The sequence below is a fragment of the Molossus molossus genome, unplaced genomic scaffold (genome assembly GCF_014108415.1).
Source record: "Molossus molossus isolate mMolMol1 unplaced genomic scaffold, mMolMol1.p scaffold_m16_p_10, whole genome shotgun sequence".
Classification (NCBI taxonomy): domain Eukaryota; kingdom Metazoa; phylum Chordata; class Mammalia; order Chiroptera; family Molossidae; genus Molossus; species Molossus molossus.
Window position 1 is genome coordinate 26,219,823 of NW_023425345.1, and position 23,854 is coordinate 26,243,676.

The 23,854-nt window shown below is 40.6% G+C and overlaps 1 protein-coding gene across 1 annotated transcript in view; it reads right to left on the reverse strand.

Annotated features, from left to right (window-relative positions):
* The window catches only part of GRIN2B (glutamate ionotropic receptor NMDA type subunit 2B), a 410,201-nt gene that overhangs the window by 102,242 nt on the left and 284,105 nt on the right, over window positions 1–23,854 (reverse strand). Inside the window, exon 4 of the mRNA XM_036251618.1 lies at window positions 3,308–3,422. Within this exon, the coding sequence (XP_036107511.1) occupies window positions 3,308–3,422 (115 nt within the window). The remainder of the gene's footprint in view (window positions 1–3,307; window positions 3,423–23,854) is intronic.

Consider the following 23,854-nt stretch of genomic DNA (forward strand, 5'->3'; position numbering starts at 1 on the left):
GATTTTAGACACAAGGGAAGAAAGATCTAGAAAAGTGACAAGAGCAAGTCGCACAGCCAGTTTGGAGCATGGCTTAGAGTCCAGTCCCTCAGCCCTCAGCCCATGTTTCTGCCACAAATCTAGATTCCTTTCCTGCTTATCTTATTTTTTTCCCTTTTCATTGAATTTATTGTGGTGACACCGGTTAACAAAATTATACAGGTTTCGGGTGCATAATTCTACAACACGTCATCTGTGCACTGTATGGTGTGTTCACCACCCCGAGTTATCGTCCCCGGGTCCATTTCCTCGCTGTACAAGCCTACCCTGGTGCCTGCCTCTCTGGAGTCCACTGACGCTAATCTTCCCGGGACCACACGGCGGGGACTGCTGGAGCCGTGTTAGGAATCCTGAGAACCAGAAGGGTGCCGGGGCCAGAGTAACAGTGGGAGAAAATGTACACCCTCCCACTGTGCAATTTCACCACCCGTCAAACATGCCCTGGAGCTGTGCCTGGCTCCTGCCACAAGTGAGCCCTAACAAGGGCTTCCTAGTTTGGAAGCCGTGTGGCTCTGTGAACTCAGTGAACACTAGAGATCTCTCTTCAGCAGTGTTCCCTGACTTGACCAAGTCGATAGGAAATTGTTCTGTTCTATGATTTCAACCCCTCTCAAAATGCTATACCGAAAGATAAACCACACAATTTCTTTAAATAATAAGTTCCCTTAGTACATTTAAAGTATGATCCATGAAAACTCAACCTACATAAAGATCTTATCCCTCTCCCCCCAAAAAACAGCTACTGTATCAAGGGCAATAGCATAAACTTAGATTCTTAATGATGGGTTTTAGACTCCTGCATTATGTAATAGTTCTAATTCATTCAATACATATTTATTGAACTGCTCTGTGCAACATGGTCTTTCAGGTGGCTGTGAGGACACAACAGAAGACAGAGCCTGCGTGCACACAGAAGCCTGCGTGCACACAGCTCTATCTCAGCCAGACGCCAGGAGTGCCACGGCAGGGGCATGGGCAAGAGCTCAGGAGACAAGGGAGTGAGAGATTAGATGTCGCTCAAAAATCAGGGAAGGAGACAGCAGTGTTTTAATTGGGTTTCAAAGGATGGTTATGATTTGTAAATTGTACAATTCACCCAGGAAAGGAAACATCATGACATGCTATGTGTACAGGGGCACACGCTCAGAACAGAGAGGAGTCCAATATAGCTTGACGGTGAGGCAGGACACGAAGAAGAGAAAGACAGGAGTTGGAAGGTAGGCCAGAGCCTTAAATCAAGAATAAAGTTTGGACTCAATCCATTAACCAAAGAAGCTTTGAGCAGATTTTGGGCAAAAAACAACATAATCAAAATTATGCCTTGGGAACCCTATTCCACAGCCATGTTTAAGGACTGATCTGAATGGACAAAGGTGGACACTGAGGCAGGGAGGCACATCACATTGTTTCTGGATCACAGAAAAAGTAAGGAATGCATTCAAGAGATAGAATAAAGGTAGAAATGATAAGGAGGGAGGGGATCCAACTTCCGGGGAAGAAGGTCTCGTTTTGTAAAGGGGTGAGGACCACAGGCCTCAGATTCTAGCCAAAGGAAGAGAAGTCAACACAAGTGACAGTGAGTGGTATGTCTTTAAGAAAGGACAGTTTCAGAGGCCCCATACTTGAGACAGTAATCATGAGTTCACCGCACAAAAGCTACCCCAGCTGGGCATCTTCTGATCCATGCATGAAGTCTCAGTTATTAATAACTCTTCTTCTGGAGATATACAGAAGTGCCTGATAAATACAAAGGTCCCAGCAACACTTCTTAAATTATTTTGTCTCTACAGCAGCAGTGAAAAGCAGCTTGATAGGGATGAAGAGCCCAAGAGCCCAGGGAACAACCATTTCTGAACAAATGATAACTCAGAAGAGGGAGGGCAACTTTAATCAAGAACACCAGGCATAATGTAAGCCTTATACTGTGCCCTGAAATGAGGAACAGCATGATAGATGGAAGTCTTCCAGTTTGAAGAATAAGGTCCTAGGTTCCACTACCTGAGCCACATATGCCCAGGTTCACAGGTAAGCAGTCACATACTACCTGTCCAGGGCTCTCTGTGACAAGACTGTGAGTTTCACGTTTATTTCTGGCTTCTTTTTCTGGCTACTCTCTCTAAAAATATATAGTTTGGTTTCCATCCTAGTCAGAGTCATGCTGACATCTTAAAGCCTGTTCTCAGCCAATTGGTCCACAGAGTTTGTGGAAATTGCCTTACATCAATGTTTCCCAGCATGTCTCACAGAATATGAATTTCAGAAACAAAGGGGTGTTGTGTTAAAATAATTTTGGGAAATGCCAAATTGAATAAGATGAAATATGTTTCTTTGCTATAAGATACCTCTGAACTTTCAAATGCTAATATGTTCTGAGAATCTCTCAGAATAAGCAAGAGTAGGTAGCATCTCTCAACCTTATTTATCTGCAGAACCATTTTTCAGCAAAGTATCTCAAAGGACCAGCATCTTGCAGAACACACTCTGAGAAATACCAGTGAAGACCTTACTCTCAGGACCATCTGAATTTAGGAATCAGGAATAATAATAAAAGCTAATACCCATGGAATGCTTACTATGTGCCAGGCACCTTTTAAAGTCTTTTCATATAATAATATTTTTAATTCTCATCACAACCATGTGATATTGGTGCTATTATTATTCCCATTTTACAGATGACGAAGTGGAGGCACAAGTAGTTAAGAGATCCGTACAAGGTCCTCAGTAGACAAGTTAGTGAGCAGAGGAACTGGGTGAGAGTTGAACCTAGGCCGTCTGGCACCCACAGAAATTAATTTCTAATGGCAGAATTTTAGACACTGACCAGCTGGCAGTGGGAAAGATCCTGAGAGGATCCTTGCTTGGCAAACCTCATATCATAGTAAATCCTTACCTGCCTGGTCATAAAGTAGGCCTCCCCAGTGTACCCTGTAGGACGTGACTTCTAAATTGTACTACTGATATGGTTTCTTCACCAAATTGTGCTATATCATACATGCACAATATTCCATTAAAACAAAGTCATAATTCAGACACCCCATAACCAATAAAAATGGCAATACATAAATAAAATAATCATTTGATTAACCAATGTAGCAAAAAAATGAAGATATAAGTTTGAGAAACAGCTTCTTTTGTGTTCTCAAAGTACTGATTTCTTGCTCCCTGCCTCAGAAACCACAACCAAGGAACTGTTTTCATTCACTATATTGCAAAATTTTCCACCCTTCCCCCTCCAGTGTGCTGGAGAATTGCCAAAGACATGTCCTACCCTCTCCCACTTCCTCTCCTTGTTCAGAAGGATTATGACCAGTTTCGGGTGCATCTGGTAGCCATCTTCACTGAAGGACAGGTTTCTCCCCTCAAAAGTGACATTGATCAGATACCTGTGAAGATAAAATAAGAGAAAGGTTAAAAGTATGAAGAAGGTATGTCAAGAACAAGATAGCTAGGGAGACAGAAAGGTGGATGAGGATAAACATGTAGAGAGACATACAAACACCATGTGAAACACGGTACCCCTTGAGCTCCCATTGGATTACTCAATTGAGTCATTGAGTTTTCACATAACAGAAATATGAGCAGATAATATAATAATTTAAAATAAGGGCACCAAGTTTGAATTTAGTCTATAGCTATGACTTTGAGCAAATTATTTAGTCCTTTGAACATCACTTTTTTTTCCCTATCTACAAAAAACGGAGTAATAAAGAAATTTACTTCATTAGGTTTATATGGCTTAAATGAGATAACTTGCCATTGGGCCTGGTGCATAGTAAACCCTCATTGTGTTAACAGTTATTATTTTAAAATGGTGGATTAAAGGGCAGGGGTGGTAGAAATAAGAAAAGAAAGTGGGAGTGTACCAAGACAACTTTCTGCTAAGAAAGGCAGCATTTTGGAGCCTAGGGTCTCTCACTGTCTCAGAGATATGCATAGGCTTTTGAACTCTTGCTAAGATCTGGCCTATCCCATACTTCTAAGAGTTGCTAGATGAGTCCAACAGTCAGAGATCTGGTTCTACAATATGCATTCTGGGAGCCAGGGCTATTGCACTGTGTATAGTGAAGAGCAAATACTGGGGGCAGAGAGGGAATGAGGGTGAAGCATTTCATAGACAGGTCTAGGAACAGGCTCATAAATTAGAAGAAATGCTGGAAACTAGAGTCAGACCAATGAAATTGCCTTCCTCCACAACACCTGCACCTCCTGTTCACCCCATCTACCCTGTTGAAGAGTTCCGTCATTGGGAATTCCCACAGGCGTGCTCATTACAACCAAATTAGTGCAACTGTGCTGACAGTAATTAATGTCCTTTTACCATAATGGCCCAAGGAATCAATAATGATTAGCTTTGTGTCCACAAGACATGCTACTCTGGAGCCTTGGCCTGATGCTGCTGTAAGATGTGTCTCTGCTAAGAAGCACAAAGGGTATCTTGTCATTGCCATGAAGGTTCTAAAGGGCTTCGGAGATGTGACCAACAATGATTTCCTAATACGACATTGAAGGGGAGAAGAAGAAAGCAGCAAGAGGCAGCTTAAGTGTCCCTCGTTTTTATTTTAAATTCTCACCCAAGGATATTCCTCCACTCATCTTCAGACACAGTGGGAGGTGGGAAGAGAGAGAGAAAGAAAGAAACATTGATGTGAGAGAGACACACTGACTGGTTGCCTCCTGCACAACCCCAACCAGGGACTGAACCACAACCCATGTATGTGCTGGAATCAAACCCACAACTCTTTGGTCCATGGGCAGATGCTCTAATTGCTAAGCCAAACTGGCCAGGCCAAGGGTCCCTCTTTTAAGTCTTTTAATTCAATGAAATGGTGAGACTCTTCTTTGATTCTCCCGTTAACATCAGGTTAAGCAGTAGGGTTGCTAGGATGCACATCCTTCAGGCAATGATAAAGATGGCTAGGCATCATAAGCCAGACTCTCATGGACCACTTCTCACTTCTAGAGCTGCCTGGGACTTTTAAGCCTCTCATTCTCAGGTCTTGTGTAGCTTCACAAATGCAACCACCAAGAACTCTAAAGATCTCAGAGGAGAGATTCCTAAAATCTTAGATTTCAAAGAAACCTACATAACCAACTAGCTCACCACTTCTTGTTGTTTATACTTCCCCTCTACAGCATCATAAAATTGGGCCTCTCAGCTTTTCTTGAATACTGATGGGGAACTTATCACTCCACCCTCAGCATAGCTATCTCACTGCTGCCCTACAAGCCCTTGATCCTGCCCTCCTCCTTAGATATTACGCAATCTTGATCTAATCCTTCTTTCACATGAGAGTTCTTGAAGTATTTTAAGACATTTATCATGTGTCCCTTATAAAATAAATTTTAATCTTTAAAAAAAGCTTAAGCTAATTTAAGTTACACAATTTTAACTAGATAAGAAAACTGGAGTACAGAGAAGTCACATTATCTACCCAATGTTCCACAGCTAATTGGGAGCAGAAATGAACATTGTAGCCATATTCCCAGTCCCATGTTCTCTCTCCCATACCACCCTGATTCTCATATGCCACATGGGTTTATTATCCCTGGTCCTTTCATGGAGTTATCATCTGCTATGGCTTCAAGTTCTCTCCATAACCCCCGTGCTGCTCTCTCTCTGAACAGTTCCAGTTGATAAAAGTGTAGCATCCATAATTCAACCCAATGCGATGTTCTCCATCCCCTGCACTGCTCATCTCTCACTCAGTGATGCTTGCTCGAGCCCATCACTCGTTAGAAGATAATTGTCGTGTCTCCTATAGTTTTCAACAACGTCAACACTCCAACCAAATCTCTACATCATTCATTTCAGGAAATATAATTACAAAGATATAAAACAAAATATTTTAAGCAAACAAACCAGAATTTGAGTACCCAACATAATTAACTTGGAAAAATATGTTGTTACTACAACAATAAATTGCTTAGAATAATTTATTTCTAAGTCTTTAGAGAAGGTTTATGAGACACAAAAAATTTAGTCTCATCTTTTTTTTTTTTTTTTTTAGAAGAAAGCAAGAGATGGGGAGAGGGAGAAGGAAAGAAGAAAGGAAGAGAGAGGAGGAGGAAAGGAGGGAGGAAGGGGAAGGAGAGAGGCAGGGGGAGGGAAGGATAATGAGAAGGGGCAGAGAGGAAAAAAGGGAGAGAAATAAATTACTTCCATGACTCTGAATAATTCTGACTTTATCTAAAACACCATTGAAAATATTTAAAAGAACATGTCCATTTCAGAAGGCAACTATAAAAGCAAAGTTCCCAAGATCATTTAATAGGCAGCATGAATGGAATAAGTATATAGCCACCTTATGATCATTTCTTTGAAGGGGACAGTACTGAATTCAGTGTGTAAGTTGAGAAATTAAAACTTTGAGAAAATAAACCACACTAATGGGCAATGTAATTTCTCTATAGTTAAATTTCTTTAGTTATTTCTGCTCCAGATCCTCCTGATTTTCCTTATAAATTTTTCTCTTTCTTCTTCCAGCTCTACAGGTTCATTTTACTTTACCCAGGCACTTCTCACATATCTTATACTCATCAAAAATATTTAAACATTTTTATGACAATATAGAAAACATTCTTCTCCAAAGTATCCTTTAATCATTAATATCTTTTAGCACTATTTAGATTACTCATTCACATTGTGTTTTTTCTGAGTAATTCCCTCCAACATGCCAACATTTCGCTATTAGTGAGGAGCTTACAAATAGCCACCCGCCTTGAGCAAGGATGCCCTTTGAAGAGCAGAACAAACCATCACTTCGTTGGTAATGAAAAGTGTGAAAAAATAATTGGGAGCGTAGTCACTTCTAGACATGTGGCTTTGGCACCTAAACCTCAGTTTTTCCTCTTTAAAATGGAAACACCGCTTTTACCTCCGGTTTATCAGATAAGGCGATTGTGAGGATCACATGAAACAGTGAATAAAAAACTACATAAAATAGAATGTAAATATAAATATCAGCTTATACAATAAAAAATATTCAGAAAAGGAATATATTAGCACGATTTGACTACCTGCCTCGTTTTGGACCTCAGGAAAAGCGTGATGATCCCATTTAACAAGGCTCAATTATCAATGGGACACAGCGGGAAAAGGGAGAACGAACTCCACAGACGGAGGATGAACTAGGTCAAGTGCTGGTGCTAATCAATTTCACTTTCCAAACGTGAAATTCCCCAACCACCTTTGGATCTGAGTGCACTGTCAATTTTCACTATTAGTTAAAACCGTAAAGCTCCCATGTGTACAACTTCGCTAAAGGGTTAAACTATAAGACTAAGAGAAGCCACTGCTATTTTGTTTGACTCTACATCTGTTATCCTCAAGTATGCAATGAGAAAGCCTAGCTCCACATGGCAGCCACATTCACAAGCTCTGCCCACAGGACTCTAGTTCCCCGAGAACCCCATCAAGGTTTGGTATATTAAAAATATTGCTTGATTTGTCTTCGGGAGGTAGTGTGACCCACAAGAAGTCTGATGGCCTGTCTCATAAAGTTGTAATATTACACAAATCTCAGATTGCTAGAACTAGAAGTAAACCGTGGAGAACTCGCATTTTAGAAAGGAGAATGGGTCCTAAGATGCTACCAGACTTTTCAAGGTAGACTTGATACGCTTGTTCCCGACTGGAGTTCAAGTCTTCTGGTTTTCAGTTCAGGGGTCTTTTCGCTGCATCACTACGTGAAGTGAATCAGTTTTTCAGAGCCCCAGATGTGCATTTTATCATTCTCATGTCACACGTGCCCTGCCCTAGGCAGATCCCTAATACGGGATAAAATAAAAATACGACATAAAATAAAACCCATCTCATTTCCTGCTTGACTCCTGCGTGTTAAGAGCCTGAGAACCCTGATGGGCTCAGAGCCAATATATTTGCTTTTCATGGCCAAAGTCATACTTCAGTGGGTTTAATGGAGTCAAGCTGAGGTAAAAAGCCCTTGTGCCTCTTTGACTTTGACCATGACACTCAGAGCTCATCCACTGCACCACACTGATACCTAAAGCAGTGATTTAGCAGTAGAACCTGTGTGGGAGGCATCCCAAAGCTCAGCCAGAATTTTCTCAGCAAACCAAGAGCCCTGGCACCAATAACACTCATTTTGCCCTCCATATTTTTACAAGGCACTAGAGTTTTGTTGTGGTGGTTGTTAATGTGGTAATAAGAGAAACAAGTCACTTATCTCATCCAATCCTTTCATTTTCAGATAAAGCAGATGATGAGCGGAAGGGTTTGGTGGCTTTGCTGGAGACAGGATCCAGGTATCCTCACCGCCCCCCCCCCCCCAGTACCCTGTCCCCTCACCACCACGCCTCAAAAATGGTGAAATTTTTCATAGCTTTAGGTTTCCATTCTCCAGTTATTATGGGCAAAGTAATAAAAGAACACAATTCCAGGCAGGAGACTTGAATTCTTGAGCTCTTGTTTTTAATTTTCTAGCTCTGAAAATCTACAACTCTGTAACTGCGTATGTCAGTTCCCTTTTAACGCCTTCAGCTCCCTCACCTATAAAATACCACCTCACCTGCCTGGTGAGGGAAGTTCAGAGATGCTCCTTTGACATGCTCCCTGTCTCCACGTGTCATCTGATTAATACTGTGGCTATTGCCTTATTGAATTCCATCATCTGAATGGCAAAACCACAAATCTTTCAAAAAAGTCTTTCTCTTCTCTTCTTTTAGAAATTACTAGTTTTGTATTCATGTTTTCTCTTGAAGGAGTAAAAACAATGTCCTTCAGGATTAGAAATAGTGGACTTTAAATCATCTAAAAGCTCCCTAATTAGAGACCAGTACTGGGGAAAAGAGGTAAAGATATTTAAAAATCAGATGTTTAATGTTACAGTTTGGTAAACTAAATATAAATTTCTGACTTTTCCCTCAACTTAGAAATTCATAATTATTACAATGAACCCAAAACAACCAATCCAGTGTAATGTGGTCACTGTGGCAGGCCACGTCCAGGGAACAATTCTCCTCTGGACCTCCCGATGGGCTCTTCTGAACCAAACCCAGAAGACATATCTCAATAGTAAGATATCCTACACTCAAATGACTGACATAGGCACTGCCCCCAAATGCTGGTAGAAAGAAAATAATAAGTTCCTGGAGGAGGAAAAGAATGCAGGGTGCACCACACACACTCCATCGCCACCACCGCCACCAGGAGCCGCTGCGGTCGCTGCAGCGTGGCATCTAAGAACCAGGGTGCTGCAGTCAAAAGACCTCTGCTCAAATCCTGGATCCACAAGTCCCTAAGTTATGCATCAGTGTTTTCAAAGCACATGAATTATTCTTGCTAACAGCTGTTTTCTCCCTAAGAAAAGGGGTTTTGCAGAAGCTTTAAAGGTTTCCTTTGACATATGTGATATATAAAAATATTAAATTGTGCTGTCGAACAAAATAATTTAAAAAAAAGTTTCCTAAACTGTCAAATGAAATCTTTTTTTCTTATTTTTGCAAAGTGATATCTAGTTGGGAACCTCAGTAAAAACTAATTTAAAGAGCAAATTGTAATATTAATTTATAATTATTGGAAGCAGGTTAAAAACTTTGTCTTCCAGTGGATTAAAATTTTTTCTCTGAAAAGGTATTTATTTCATGTATTAATTAATTTAATTATCAAATTATTTTAATAAATTAATAAATTTATTTTGGTATAAAATAATTATTTGCAAATCATAAAAGGTTTAAGTTTGGGCTAGTCCATATCTTATTTAAATTCTAAAGTCGTGCCCTGGCCAGTTTGGATCAATAGTTAGAGCGTCAGCCTGTGGTCCAGAGGGATCCAGGTTTGATTCCCACGAAGGGCACGTACTTCGGTTGCAGTTTGTCCTCAGCCCTGGTTGGATTGTGCAGGTGGCAGCCACTTGATGTATCCCTTTCACGTCGATGTTTCTCTCTCTCTCTTCCTCTCTCCTTCCCACTCTATCTGAACAAAAAAATGGAAAAATGTCCTCAGTTGAGGATAAAAATAAAATAAAATAAATTCTAAAGTCGTGGTGTTAAATTAGTGAGATTTTTTTTTTTAATACATTTTTTTTCTTTACTGATTTTAGACAAAGAAGGGAGAGGGAGATGGAGATAGAAACATCGATGAGAGAGAACATGGACTGGCTGCCTCCTGCATGCCCCCCACTGGGGATTTGGCCCACAACCTGGGCATGTGCCCTGACCAGGAATTGAACTGGCGACCCCTTGGTGAATGGGTCGATGCTCAACCACTGAGCCACACCAGCTGGGCAAATTAGTGAGATATTAAAATATCTTGAAGGCTGACCTATAAATTTAATACACTTTCTCTCCTGCTGATGGTGAGCGTGTTTTGGCCTCTTAGCAGCCTAGCCCCTTTTCCTTCTTTCTACTCCCTTCTCACCTAAGAAGTTTTGGCCTCTTACCTAACAATGACACATTTCTGAGAGTTATTACCTGGATTCTGTTTCGTGACTGAATGCCATGAATTACTTTTTTTTTTAATTGTCATTAAAATTAATGTTTATTATTTACTATTTCCTATAAAACTTCCTAAAGACTGGTGAAGAATTTCCTTAAAAGAACTTATTGACATTACTAATTGGCAAGAGTAAAAACCATGTACCAAGTTCATTCTGAATTCACTTTCTTCCTTGAATAATACAGACATGTTTAAAAACCTAATGACGTCTGTTAAAATATGGCTTTCGAACTGAGTAAATGTAGAATTCATTAAAATCACATGTAGCCAAAAACAGAGAAAAAACTCTGATTCCCTCTTTGCCATGAATTACTTTATTTGAAATGAAAAAACATAGAGAAGTATTGTGGGGAATTGCCCAACAATCTCTGCTTGAATATAAGAGAGTAGAGTACACTAACCTTCCTCAAGAAAGATGTTAAGTCAAAGAGCATTCTGAGTGTCTCTGCCACAAGCTGTGTTGGCCTCATATCTACCCATCTGTACCCTTCCACCAAATGGGGTCAACATGGCAGGCCATGGCCAGGGAACAATTCTCCTCTGAGCTTACAATAATCTGGGATCAAACCCAAAAGCTTGTTCTCATTAGTAAGATATATACTACACTCAAATGAATGAAGGCCAGGACAATGCTTAAAAATGCTTGGTAGTGAGAAGTGAGCAAGAAGAAGGAAAAGGGAAAAATAGAATAAGTTAAGCAAAGAAGGAATGCAGTATGTATTACACACACACACAACAGCAGCAGCAACAGGCAGTGTAGTGTGGTGCATAAGAGCAAGGGCTCTGCACTCAGATGACCCCTGCTCAAGTCTTTCATCCGCCAACTCTGTAGCTGGGTTATCTTCCAAGTTATTTCATCTCTCGTTGCTTTAGTTCCTTCACTATGAAAAATGTGAATAATAATAGTGCCTATCTCATAGGACAGTTGTGAGGATGAAATGATTGTCTATACAATAGAGGATTCAAACTGCACTTATTTGCACCTATAGGTAATGAGTCTTGTTTTAGCTGCTGCTGTTGTTATTATGGATATCTTTTCTTCTTCTTCTTCTTCTTTTAATGTCACCTGGATATCAGAAAATGTTAGAGTTTGCAGGAACTTTTGGATCACAGTCTAACCTTTCATATTTAGAGCTGAACACACTGAGGCCTGGGGAGATGCTGCCAACTCCTTGGTACATTAAATTCAAGTCTCCCAATTCCTGGACATCTATTTTTCCATAATACAGTAGCCCCTCCACCCTGCCCCATTATCTGCGAGTTTGCTTTCCTTGCTTTCAGTTACCTATGGTCAACCACGGTCCAAAGTAGTAAATGGAAAATTCCAGAAATAAATAATTCATAAGTTTTAAATTGCACACAGTTCTCAGCATCATGATGAAATCTCACACTGCGCTGCTCCATCCTGCCTGGGGCTGTGAGTTGGCCCTTTGTCCAGCGTATCCACAAGCAACATACACTCCCTACCTGTTAAGTCACTTACAGTAGCCGCCTCAGTTATCAGATAGACCATCCTGATATTGCAGGGCTTGTGTTCAAGTAACCCTTGCTTTACTTAAAATGACCCCAAAAGCCATTCGCATAACTTTTCTGACAGTATATTGTTACAACTTTTGTTATTGTTATTAATCTCTTCCTGTGCCAAGTTTAAACATTAAACTTTATCATGGATATGTATGTAGAGGAAAAACAGTATATATAGGGTTCAGTACTATCCACGGTTTCAGGCATCCACTAGGGGTCTTGAAATGTATCCCCTGCAGATAAGGGGTACTACTGAACCACCAGGCCAATGCATGTCCTCTCATTACCACAATATTCCAAACTATTAAGGCTTGGGAACATTTGTTTTTATTCTACTATGATTAGTGACCTCTGTAAGGTATTTTGCAATGGGAAATCACTTCATCATAATATTTCAATATAAAGTTTACTTCCCGAGGAAGGCGAAAGATGAGCTCATATCCCCATCATTTTAGTCTAGAATAAATGACTGCTCAAAATGACCCCCATTCTGACCTCCCAGGGCCCGGCTTTAAACACTGTGCAATTCTCTTTAAAATTCCTTTGGCGGGGGCACACTCATCTTGTGCGTTCCTTGGGGAACTAGCGATACTGCATTTTTATGCCAATTAATCAAGTGAGCTAAACACCAAAGCTGTTTCTCATCCAGGAAACTGTGCATAGAACTCAGTAATAAAAAAGAAATCCTCCTTGTCCTCACCCACAACACTTAGTCACCTCTGGTGTGAGCAAGACCTGCTACGGTGCTACGGAAACCCCACTTTCTAGAGGCAGACAGGTGCAACTCCCCAGTGGGAAGGAACCAAGTAACTCTCCTGGATAATGTTATTGCCACTGGGGTTTTTCTTTCAAGTTTGTATTTCCATGCTATATATAAGTTAAAATCAGTTTTTTTGCTTTAAAAAGCACTGCATAAAATTCCTTTCCTCTCCCACAGATTAGGTGCTCAACAAGCTACAATACAGCCCAGTGCAGGCTATCCAAACTCTGTAGTGGGACCTTAACAGACCCAAGGCTGGCCAATCACTGAGTACATTTTTTTAATGCCTACTAATGATTTTAAGGTAAAGAATTGCCTTTCTGACACCCAGTTTAGCTCACGAGCTGGCAATGCTACTCAGGGACTAAGCCCAAATCAGCAGAACAATGACTGACAAAGATTCTCTAAGGACATTCACTTTCCCCTTAGCCTCTTCCTTCTTGTGAGTTTCAGACTTACTGAAAGAAACCCTGGGTGTGTACAGGGTAGAGCAACAGTAGGTTTATAGCTGTTCATATGATGAATTATGCAATAATTAATAAATTATAATATAATAATACACAAAAACATTGTGTTTTGCATATTCACAACTGTAAACATACTTTTGCCCCACTCTATATACCCAAGACGCCCTTGGTCTAGAACCCAAAGTGACCTGAGCATGATATCAAGGAAAATGAAGGAGGTGGCTTTTCTCTCCCTTTTGACCTTTCTCCAACTTCCTTAATTTGTTCTTCCCCATACTGGAGCCCTTCTCTGCTCTCTCAAACCTTAAGTGGTCAACAGAATCAATGCTTTGGCAACACCTCCATACTCACACCTCCTACACCCTCTGTAGCTACCAGATGCTTCATTTCACAACTCCCTTCAACAGCTCTACTACAGGACAGCAAAAGAGGTGAACAAATGAATCAGTGAGATGGCGTCAGTTACAGGGACTGAGATTGGATGTTCTGAGGGATTAACATTCATGGGAAAAGGGGGTTATAACTTACTCTTCGACTAATGGTTGGCAGGGCATTTCTAGAAGCAATTATATTGAATGTAAGGGGAAGAGGGTCAAAAGAGAAAGGATATTCCAGAAATGAGATGTTTTCCAAAAGACAGAGCACTCAGTATGCCTGGGTGAAGATTATGTCTTTGGGGAGATGGGCGCCCCATAATTAGATCATGCTACAGATGCAAGACAGAGAGTGGTGGGGGTGCTGACTCATTCAAAACCACACCTCTGTCTTCAAAAATCCCAGCTATCAACCATACCTGCCACAAGGATAGAATCCTTTCATATAGGATTAAAATGAGTTCTTGAGGCTGGGGTCCAAGAAAAGATCAGCAGAACAAAACACAGATGCATCCCAGCTGCCAAGTGGAATATGATGTGGGAGTGGAGAAAGTCAAGTGTCAAGAGGGGTAGCAACGAGTACTTTGTTAATGCGGCTCAGTCTGGAGAATATCTTTCTGGGGCTACAGTTCAGTGGGAGGATTCATCCCTAAAAGTATGATTGGTATTAAGTATGGGTTTGAAGAAGCAGGAAATGTATACTAGACAGCAGTAAAAGGGATATCCTAGGCTTGGAAACAGTGAGACTAAGTGTGTATTTAATCAGGGAGAATATACCAAGATGGAAACCAAACCCCCATCCTATGTTTCTTGGGTTTTTAAAAGTTCAAGTGTTGCTCTGAATCACAATACTTCATAGCACTGTTTCTAGACCAGGTTAGAATATAGAGGTTGGGGAAGATCAAATGTGTTTGGTTTATTTCTTTAGTTAGTTTTTGCTGGTTGCTTAAAGACACCCATTGGTCTTTTCCAGTGTTCTAAAATGGGCTTGGCCTTGACTCAGGTTTTCAAGCAAGGTGAGAGCAAGAGTGTCTCCAACCAAACTCATTCCCCCTTTCCTCACCCTCAACAGGACAGCAGCATGAACCCCAACTGCATCTTCACAGGAAAGCTGAAAGAAACGTGTAATCATCATTCCCTGCTGTACTGTGTGGGGGACAGAACTCTGCTGTTCCTTCTTTGTCAGGGAATCCTAGCTCTTTCTCTCTCTCTGTAGGTTGACGTTTCCATGGAAATATGATCTTTAATGCTTCTGAAATTACTGTGCATTTATACCATTAACTCTTTGTTGACCAGGACAGGTCACAAAGAGATTTATTTTCCAAACTGTGAAAAGTAATTCCATGTTCTACCTCTTTTTACTGCAATTACTTAAAAAAAAAAAGTAATTGACACCCAATGCCCCTATTTCCTCACCAGAGCTCACTTCTTTTGCCTCTATCATTCTATTGCAACTGTTCTTACAAGGTCATCGATAATCAAGGCAAAGTCAACAAAAATAAAATCAGTGGCCTTTGCTTCATCAGCATTCTCCTTGACATGACAGAGCATCTAAGAGCTGACACTCCCAAGTTTTCAGCAACCCTACTTTACCTTGTATATTTGTTGTTTAAAGTTGGATAATGTTTGGTTCTCCTTATACTTCACAGGCCAGCTCTCTCCTGTTCCATCCATTTTCACTTGCAACTCCCTAATTTCAGGGCCAAGACTCAGTTCTTTACTCCTGCTCTCTCCTCCCTCTGAGACTCCTTCACAGCCATTGCATCGACAGTCACCTCCACACCGAGGTGTCCCAAGTCTCTCTCAGAGGCCCGTCTCTCTCCTGACCTTCAGTTTGATATTTCTGATTAGACCATTCTACCCGAAGGTTCTGCTATGAGGTCAAACTTAACATGGCCGAGACCAAGCCAGGTTGCTTTGTCTTTTGGCCATGAGCCACCACTGTTCGAGCTTTAAAATTCTGGCACAGCTTTGACTTCTCCCTCTCGGTTATAATTTCATCTTTACACCGTGAGTGGAAAGGAGAATCAGCTGGCTGCTCCTATGAGCTGCATTTTTACAACTAGTCATATCAGTTAAGATTGTCAGCTGTAGTTGAGCATTATGTACACAATAAGCTGATTGAGATTTTTTCCCCCTTTCAGAGTTTTTTTTTCCCTGAGGTAAATGAATGTCATAGCTTTCTGTTCTATAAGCAATGTGAAACAGCGTGGAAGTCATATTTCTGCTCGGGTCACTCAATTAAAAATAAAAAAATAAAAAAAACACACAAAAAAATGCTAACAATGTTACCATTTACCAAGCACAAGCCAAGCTCTGTTCTAAATGTTTTGCATTATTTTAAATTCTCATAGCAGTGCTACAAAATAATAGATCATATTATAATGAAAGCCCAAGGTTGGTGGTACTGGCAGTTGATCCCATTAAATTCTGAGTGATTCTAAAACCCATATTCTTTCTACTGCCTCACACTAAGAATAATGTTGTCAGGAGCAGCAGTGGTCAGCCAAGAGGGAAACAAAGAAGTCTCAAACTTGTAACATGGTAGAACTAAAATCTGAACCCAGATCTGAATGGCTCCGGATCCTGGGCTCTTAATCATTTTTTATACCACCAACCGGCAGTCTCAATTTTATCTCAATTATCTCTAACGCTAGCTAGAATCATAAGGGAGGCCTACAGGGAAGAGGACGAAACATATGGGCTCCCTACAGACCTAAAAAAGACCAGAGGTACATTGGTGATCAGGAGACACATTCATAGAATAACAACAGAACTCCTGTCTCTAAGGGCTATCAATCTGTCATATTTCATGAGCGCTTACCAAAAAAGCGAAGACATAGAATTAATTTGCCTTATAAGAAAACAGGAGACAAACCACAAAGCAGTAAACTTGATTAGACTTATAGAGGAATTAATTCTCAGATCATGCTCCAGAAGGAAGTCAGTTGTAAAAATCTAGGACTATATTCTTGGAGTTCTTGTTAGAGGCAGACAACAAGAGCTAGAATATTTATTTGGCTCCATTAAGATTGGAAAAAAGTTTCTCCTGGTTTGGCACAGAATATCCAAGCTCTCTCTCTGGACTTAAAATACGGTATTCAAGTACTTCTTTGGAGCTACAGTCAACTCTCAATTACCCTCAGTAAGGGGGTGCAGAATCCTACTCATGATCTGGACAGTCAAATACACAGACTTTCTTGGTACTCATGCTGCTGATCTCTTCATGAGTTTACACCATAGAACACCCACTTCCTCTACGATCCATCGCACTACATTGTCTCAGTTCTTCTTCATCTGTGATTTACCTTCATTACCTTTTTTGCTGGCTGCTTTTATTGGTCTTTTGCCTTATTGTTTTTTGTGTTTTTTTTTTGTTTTTTTAGAAAATTCAGTACAGATATCTGTTCACTTCAGCCATTCTCAGATCAACTCTTCTTCGAGGGGGTGAGTCCCAATTCTATGCCTGTAGTCCCAAACTCTTTCTCATCCCATATTTCTACCTCGTACCGGCCATTTCTACTTGCATTTTCCTTGTTACAAACTCTTAGTGCTGGAAGTGAATTTGTTTTATCTTTCTCCTCAAAATAGATGATTTTTTAATTCCCTCTCTCATTGAGTTAATATTTACCAAGCACTTGGGATGTCGCCCGGCACATGGTGGGCACTCAGTAAACATTTAGCTTTATTCCTTTAGTTTTGAAATTTCCCAGGTATCCCTGACATCTTCTTTTTCTTAGTTTCCAATGCCTAACAAGTCCTCCCAAACATTTCTGTTTTTACAAAATATTTCTTGCATTTGTTCCTTCCTTTCTACTCCCCCAACTTATCATCCTGGACAAGGCCTTTATTCCTTCATACTCAGACACCTGCAACAGCCCTCTCCTGGGCCATCTGCTTTTAGCATTTGCCTTCCACATTCCAAATGCCACTTGCACTTCATCTTACTATAAAACTTCTTAGTGCTACATAACTATTGTTCAAAAATTTCTAAGATTTACCTAGAATAAAAGCCTGCCTTTAGTCAAGGCCTTTTGTACCCTGGGCCCATCTCTGCTTGGAGCTCTCTCTTGTCCTCTCTGTGAATCCTTGCTGAAGACAAATGGTTTCCTCACTGCCCTGAGCATTACTTGCACTTTCCTGCCTCTTCCATTTTCTCGCAGATGAGTATAATCCAAATTTTGCTCATGCTTATGGGATCGGATCAAACTTCAGACTTTCTCTGCCCTTCCTGACCATTCAAGGCCCCTTTCTCCTGTTCTCTCCTCCTGCCCTTTCTGGTCTCCAGTCTACATTTCAGCATTTCATTTTTTGCTGACCTGAACTTTTTGTTCCTTTCTGTTACTTAACATATGTGTGTCTGTATCTTGGCCTCCTGCTAGACACTACACTGTTGGAAGGTAAGAATCCAATCTTGTCCTCCTATTATTCTTTACGGAATACAGACAAATGCCTTGCTTGTGGTGAGTAGGCAATACATGTTTACTGGTTTGTTCTGAACATCCAGGAGACCAGTCTTGAAAGTCCCTCCTCTGCTTTCTCACTTCCCACCCCCACATCCACCCCCACCCCCCCCCATGCCCCTCTCCCTCGCCTGCTCTCACTCTCTCACACACATATGCACACACAGCTGACACTGTGTGCTGAAACCAGCACTGGCTACAAATTCCCTGTGGAAGAAAGTGACTCCTCCAATAATCGATTTTTTAAAATAACAACTTTCGAAGAATATATACCTACAATCTTTCTTTTCTAAAATCTATGAAACAAAAATGTTGGGCTGACTTCATTATAAGAGTCCTTTTAAATGACTGCCTTTGAATGTTCTTCCCTACAATAAAAACATGTCTGCCTGTGAGAATTGCTCAGCTTACTCAACTCTTATTCCATAAGAAAGAAAACGTCTTGATATTGGGGTTGCTAGCAGTGACTGGTTTTTATTTTGAAAAAAATTAAAATACTGGGGAATTCTGAAACAAATGTAAAAATAATATCTGAATGTTTTTTACCCATGTAAATTCACTTTGAAAGTTCAGAAACAGAGGGGTGAGGGGGGACTAATTTTGCTTATACCACTGAAATGAGAATGTCTTTTAAAAGAAACTAGAAAAAAAGGGGGGATTAATTTGTTATTTGTTTTCCAGTATTTTTCAATTTTTGAGAAAAATTAAAATATCCTTAGGGGAGAAGGAGATAACTTTTATGTCAATGTTCACACACAAAATCCCTTTCTCACCCCTTCCCATTCCCAGCTGCCCCACACCACAGCAAGAGCAGAAGAAAAAACCAGAGTGAACATCAGATAGTCTCACTAAGATCTTGTCTTCGTTTGGCCCAACTCTTGATAGCCCAGCATATCAATATCTGTAGAGATGCCTATGGGTCAGTGCAGATAATGAACAACGTGATTATTTCATGGATGGAAAATTAAGAGCTGAGGATAGTTGAGACTTCCTCCTTTGTAAATAACATGACAACACAAAGAAATAGTCCAGATGTAAATCAGAAGGTATAGTTAATAAGTCTCTCTGAACCTCAGTAAAGGTTTAATCCCTGTGAAAGCAGAGAGGAATTCATTTGACTGACAGTTGCCTGAAATCCCTCAAATTCTTGAGCATCCTAGCATAAGTTAGAAGAATTCAGCATTTGAGTGAATTTCCTTCCCTCTCTTCCAGTTACTACCAGGTTGCTCGGTTTATATGAAGTTAAAACACATTCAGTGTGACTATGGGAGAGTAGCAAAATATCACGAACAAATGCAGTGTTTGATGTCTTCTATTACAAAGGGGACTGTGGGGTGTACAAGACTGGAGAGAAATTAAGAGAGGGAGAGAAGATGAAACAGCATGCAGCATGCTGGATAACATTTCCATGGCAACCACAGTACATGCACAAGGAATTGCCAAAATAAGTCAAGATCCAAGATCCAAGTAAGTAGGTGTTGGTGGAAAGAGGAGATAAGAACTCGGCAGTGGACAGAAAGCTCCTAGAAGAGATGAATTCTCTTTGTGAGTTTAACTCTTCTTCCTATTTCTTTTTCTAACCCTACCTACAGCTCCCGTTTAAGTGAGAAGGCAAGGACAGTGTGCCAAACTCAAGTTTTATCCAGGAGTGTCTAGGGATGATAGGAATGAGGCTTAAGAGCCCCTACTAAAGCCAAAAGAGAAAAATCCTGAGAGAGATGAATAATTTCCCTGTAGCCATTAGCTTGATTTTCCAACTTTTTTTCAGCAGTTTGCACAGAAAAAAAATAGATCTGTTTTCATTTTCTCAGATGGCTTAGGGAAGGGAAATAACATTGATGGCAAAACTGTTGGACATGTAAAGATAGGTACAAAGTTTCTACATCAGTAGTGAAATCCATCCCTATAACACAGGCAGGAGGCTCTTTGTAGATATAGTCAGTATGTCTCTAGAAATATTAGATGTTTAGAAAGATCTTTTTCTGAGACATTTAAAATCACCCAGCAAATAATATATAGTCCTTCCTTCAAAACTTCAGGGTCACATATAAGAATCATCAACAAAGCCAGAGTTTCTGTGCTTTCACACTGAATGCTACACGGGAGGCTCCCCACAGGGGTTACACACAGAGGCTGAGCTGGCTTTCTGACACTCACTTGGGGAGCCTGTTAAAAATCAGGACCCCTGGGCCATACCTCAGGGACAGGTGTTCAATGTGCCTGAGAATATGCATTTTTAAAGCCCCATGGTGGTTCTGCTGCGTAGCTGGATGTGAAAACCATCGAGGAGGCACACGCCCCTCTTCCCACTCTCTGGTGACTGTCCAACTCTCTGCCTTACAAAGAGTGGGGAGGTGGGGAGCCTTTCCTCACTCCCAGGAATGGCAGAACCAGCAAACCTAGCAGAGCATTGCCCTCGCACACTCACCAGGCCAGGACAGTGCTATTCTGCAGTGAAAAATGAGTTGGAGGCCAGCACTGGTCACCAACTATTCCTCTCTCCTATAATGTTGGGGGCAGAGGAGAAAGAGGTGAACTAGGGAAAACACTGTTTACACCAGTGGGCTTAGACAGTAGTGAGATTAGCTGGGTCTTAAAGTAAAAGAAATGCAAAATTTTGAATGAGAAATTAAAGTAGTTTTTTTTATTTTTTCCTATTGATCTACAGAAGTACTTCCTTGAATTATAACCTTGCCACAAAAATTGCAGAAGGTTCAAGGGCATCCTTGACATCACTTACCTCAGATTCAGTTCTCCTACCTTTCAATAACACCATTCTCCTCCTGATTCAGATTTATGGAACAAACTAACTAAATAATGTCTATGAAAAAGTAAAATCTACTAGGCGAGGTATCTCACAAGAGCAATGTTAAGTTTATGCAACATGTGATCATAGAGCCCTATTATATGTTAGGCACTGTGACTAGTCATTAGAACTGAGATCTGTCTGACCTCCAAATTATTCCTTTTTAACCTACCATGCTAACTCTTTCCCATGTTTTGAGGTACAAACAGAACTGTCTATTAAAAATTAATACTGCTAACCACATGTCTATGCTCACTCTCTATTTCAGTCCCCAAGTAGGCACCAAGGACACATGGAACTATCATGGGAAAAAACAAATGCCCTCTTTTGAGGAGACCAGAGACACTTCTCTATTCATTTGACCAGGGACAGGGAAGTGAGGAAAGTGAAGAAAACCTTTCTGTGAGTTGAGTGAAGGATTATTTATCATATATTAGTGATAAATATATTCTTGTTTTTCCTTTTATTCTTCCCCTTTCAAAAGACTTATGCACACGTTCTACTTGAAGATGAAGAGGGTTTAATGTGATATCGAAGGCAAGGAATGAGGAGCTCAGTGTTCTGTCAAAAGTTGCAGAGGGACCCTAAGTTTTCCGTATTGCCCCCACTCAATTCACCAAGAGAAGACAGCAGATAATAAATAGCATTTATTAAGAAAATAAAAGGACCTGTATTTTCTGGGTGTGTCCCAGTAGTCGCATACATAGCCAGGATAGGAAACCACTGTAGAAAAGGTGTATCTCTTCCACTCACCTGTCTGTCCTCCTCTCCTCTCTGCCTTTCCAACTATTGGCCTGACATTGTCATATCTCTCAGGAACATAACACAGCAATAAGTGACACAATAAGGGGCACTGCTGAGGAGAGGAACCACCGCAAATATACATGTTAAGTGTTCCAACAGCCTTACAAGAAAGGGAGAGCCCAGAGGATGCAAAACAGCTTGTGGGGAAGGAGCTTAGGGCTTCATGGGGAAGCTATTTGAGCTGGGTCTTAAAGAATGAGCAATTTACTTAGCAGAGAAGACAGAGATAAAGCTATAGCTGCAAGGGAGGCTGGAGAAAGGGGAATAAGGTCACTGGAGTGGAAAAAACCAGTGGCAAGTTTTAAGTGTGAAAAGAGAGACTGGGACCATTTGTGAATGTCTTGAACACGATGCTATATCCCAGTGATTTTAAACCTTTTCCATCTCAGGCACACATCAACTAATTACTAAAATTTGGCAGCACACCAATATATATATATATTATTTTGCCAATCTAACAAACATAATAAGTATAATTTTTATTCATTCACACTGGATGGCTACTGTGTTGGCTTCTGTCATATTTTTATTTGACAATATAGAAGAAAAGAAGTCAGTGTCCCTGACTACATAGTCAGGTATTGCATGTTTTAAAAACTCCTCTGCAACAGCAGTGTGCCAAGCCACACTGGATGAAAATCATGGCTGTATCCCTATGAATGAGTATCCAAGAAAAGTTTTCAAACAGAGAAGATAAGTTATCCAATTAGTTTTTCTAATTAATTTTTTTGTTAAGAAAAATAATGCTTGGCATGAAGACAAGTTAAAGGGCTCCTAGTCTAGATAAGAGGAACAATGTGAATTTGAAACATAGTATTAGAAATGCTGATTGAATGCTGGAGGACAATCTAAGAGACTATTGAAAGCAGAGTGGATGGTTATGGAATGTGAAATGCAGTGGATATAACTGCATAAATTGCTCCCTCTCATAACAAGGAGAAGAAGCATAGCTCTGAGTTCTGTATGACACCTTGTATTTATGACCTTTCTTATTTAACTACAACCTCCTTAGGGTTTCAAGGTCAGTGATGAACTGACTGGTTCTTATTAAAACTGGAAGAGCAAAGAGAAGGAAGGCTGGGAGAGTCAAGAAGGAAAGGGAGCTTGGGGCATTAATAAAGACCTAGAAGAGCACAGCATAACCATTTTGCATGTTGAGACCATGCTGGCTGAAGTGTGGAGAATGAAAGAGGGAGCCAGCATCCTACATGTAACCTTTGCCATGTCTGACAAAAGTTACTGAACACTGTGGGCACCCTCCTTTCTTTGGGTTGGAGAATTCTGATTCCTTTCACCTTTTGGAGTCCCTTTAACCATCTTCATTATTCTTGCTCAGGCCCCCTCAAAATCACTGCCATCTCTTTCCCATGGTGGGGTATAAGATTACATGACTACCTCAGTATTTTATCCAAAGTCCATACCCTGACCTCCTTTCAAATGCCATCATACAGAAATATCTGTGCATATAATTTGAAATGGTTGCCCAGGTGATTCTGGACTCTATCCCCCCACACAGTTGCACCCCCACTGAAAACCTCTACTTCAATGTGTGCCTGACCTATGCTGAATGAGAAGAAAGACTGCTCACCAATTTGACACTTCAATGAACTCACATGGCCTCAGGCTCCCTCTCATTACAGCATCATATTACAGGGCCATGTTTAAGTCATGGCTCACTGCGACTCTCTGCTCTGTCTGCAGTCCCCTTCCATCCTGTTTTTCTGCAGGTCAACTCTTCATTATCAGCACTAATGGAGGACAGGGAGGGCATACATAACCAAAATCAACAGATAGCTCCAAGCTGGAGGCAAAGGGTTCAAAATTCTTCCCCACCAAGTCTTCTGCAGAGTTCCTATGATAAAGAAAAACTTAACAGTGCTTTAGTTTTTGTCTTTGCTCCTCCACACCTGCTGATGGAAGTCCTAACAAGCCACAAAATGACTGAATCTCAGCAGGAGGGAAAAGGGTAAAAAGCGAAAGACCTAGAAACTTCACAAAGTGGATAATAAGTGACTGAATGATGGGCTCTTGGAAAATCAGGCCCTGGTTGATGAGGCTTATTTTTCCCCCAAAATGCAATGAAGACAAATCATCAAGCAAGTTTGCTCTAAGATGTAAATTCTGATTTACCATGAATTACTCCCACAACTCAGGAGAGAGG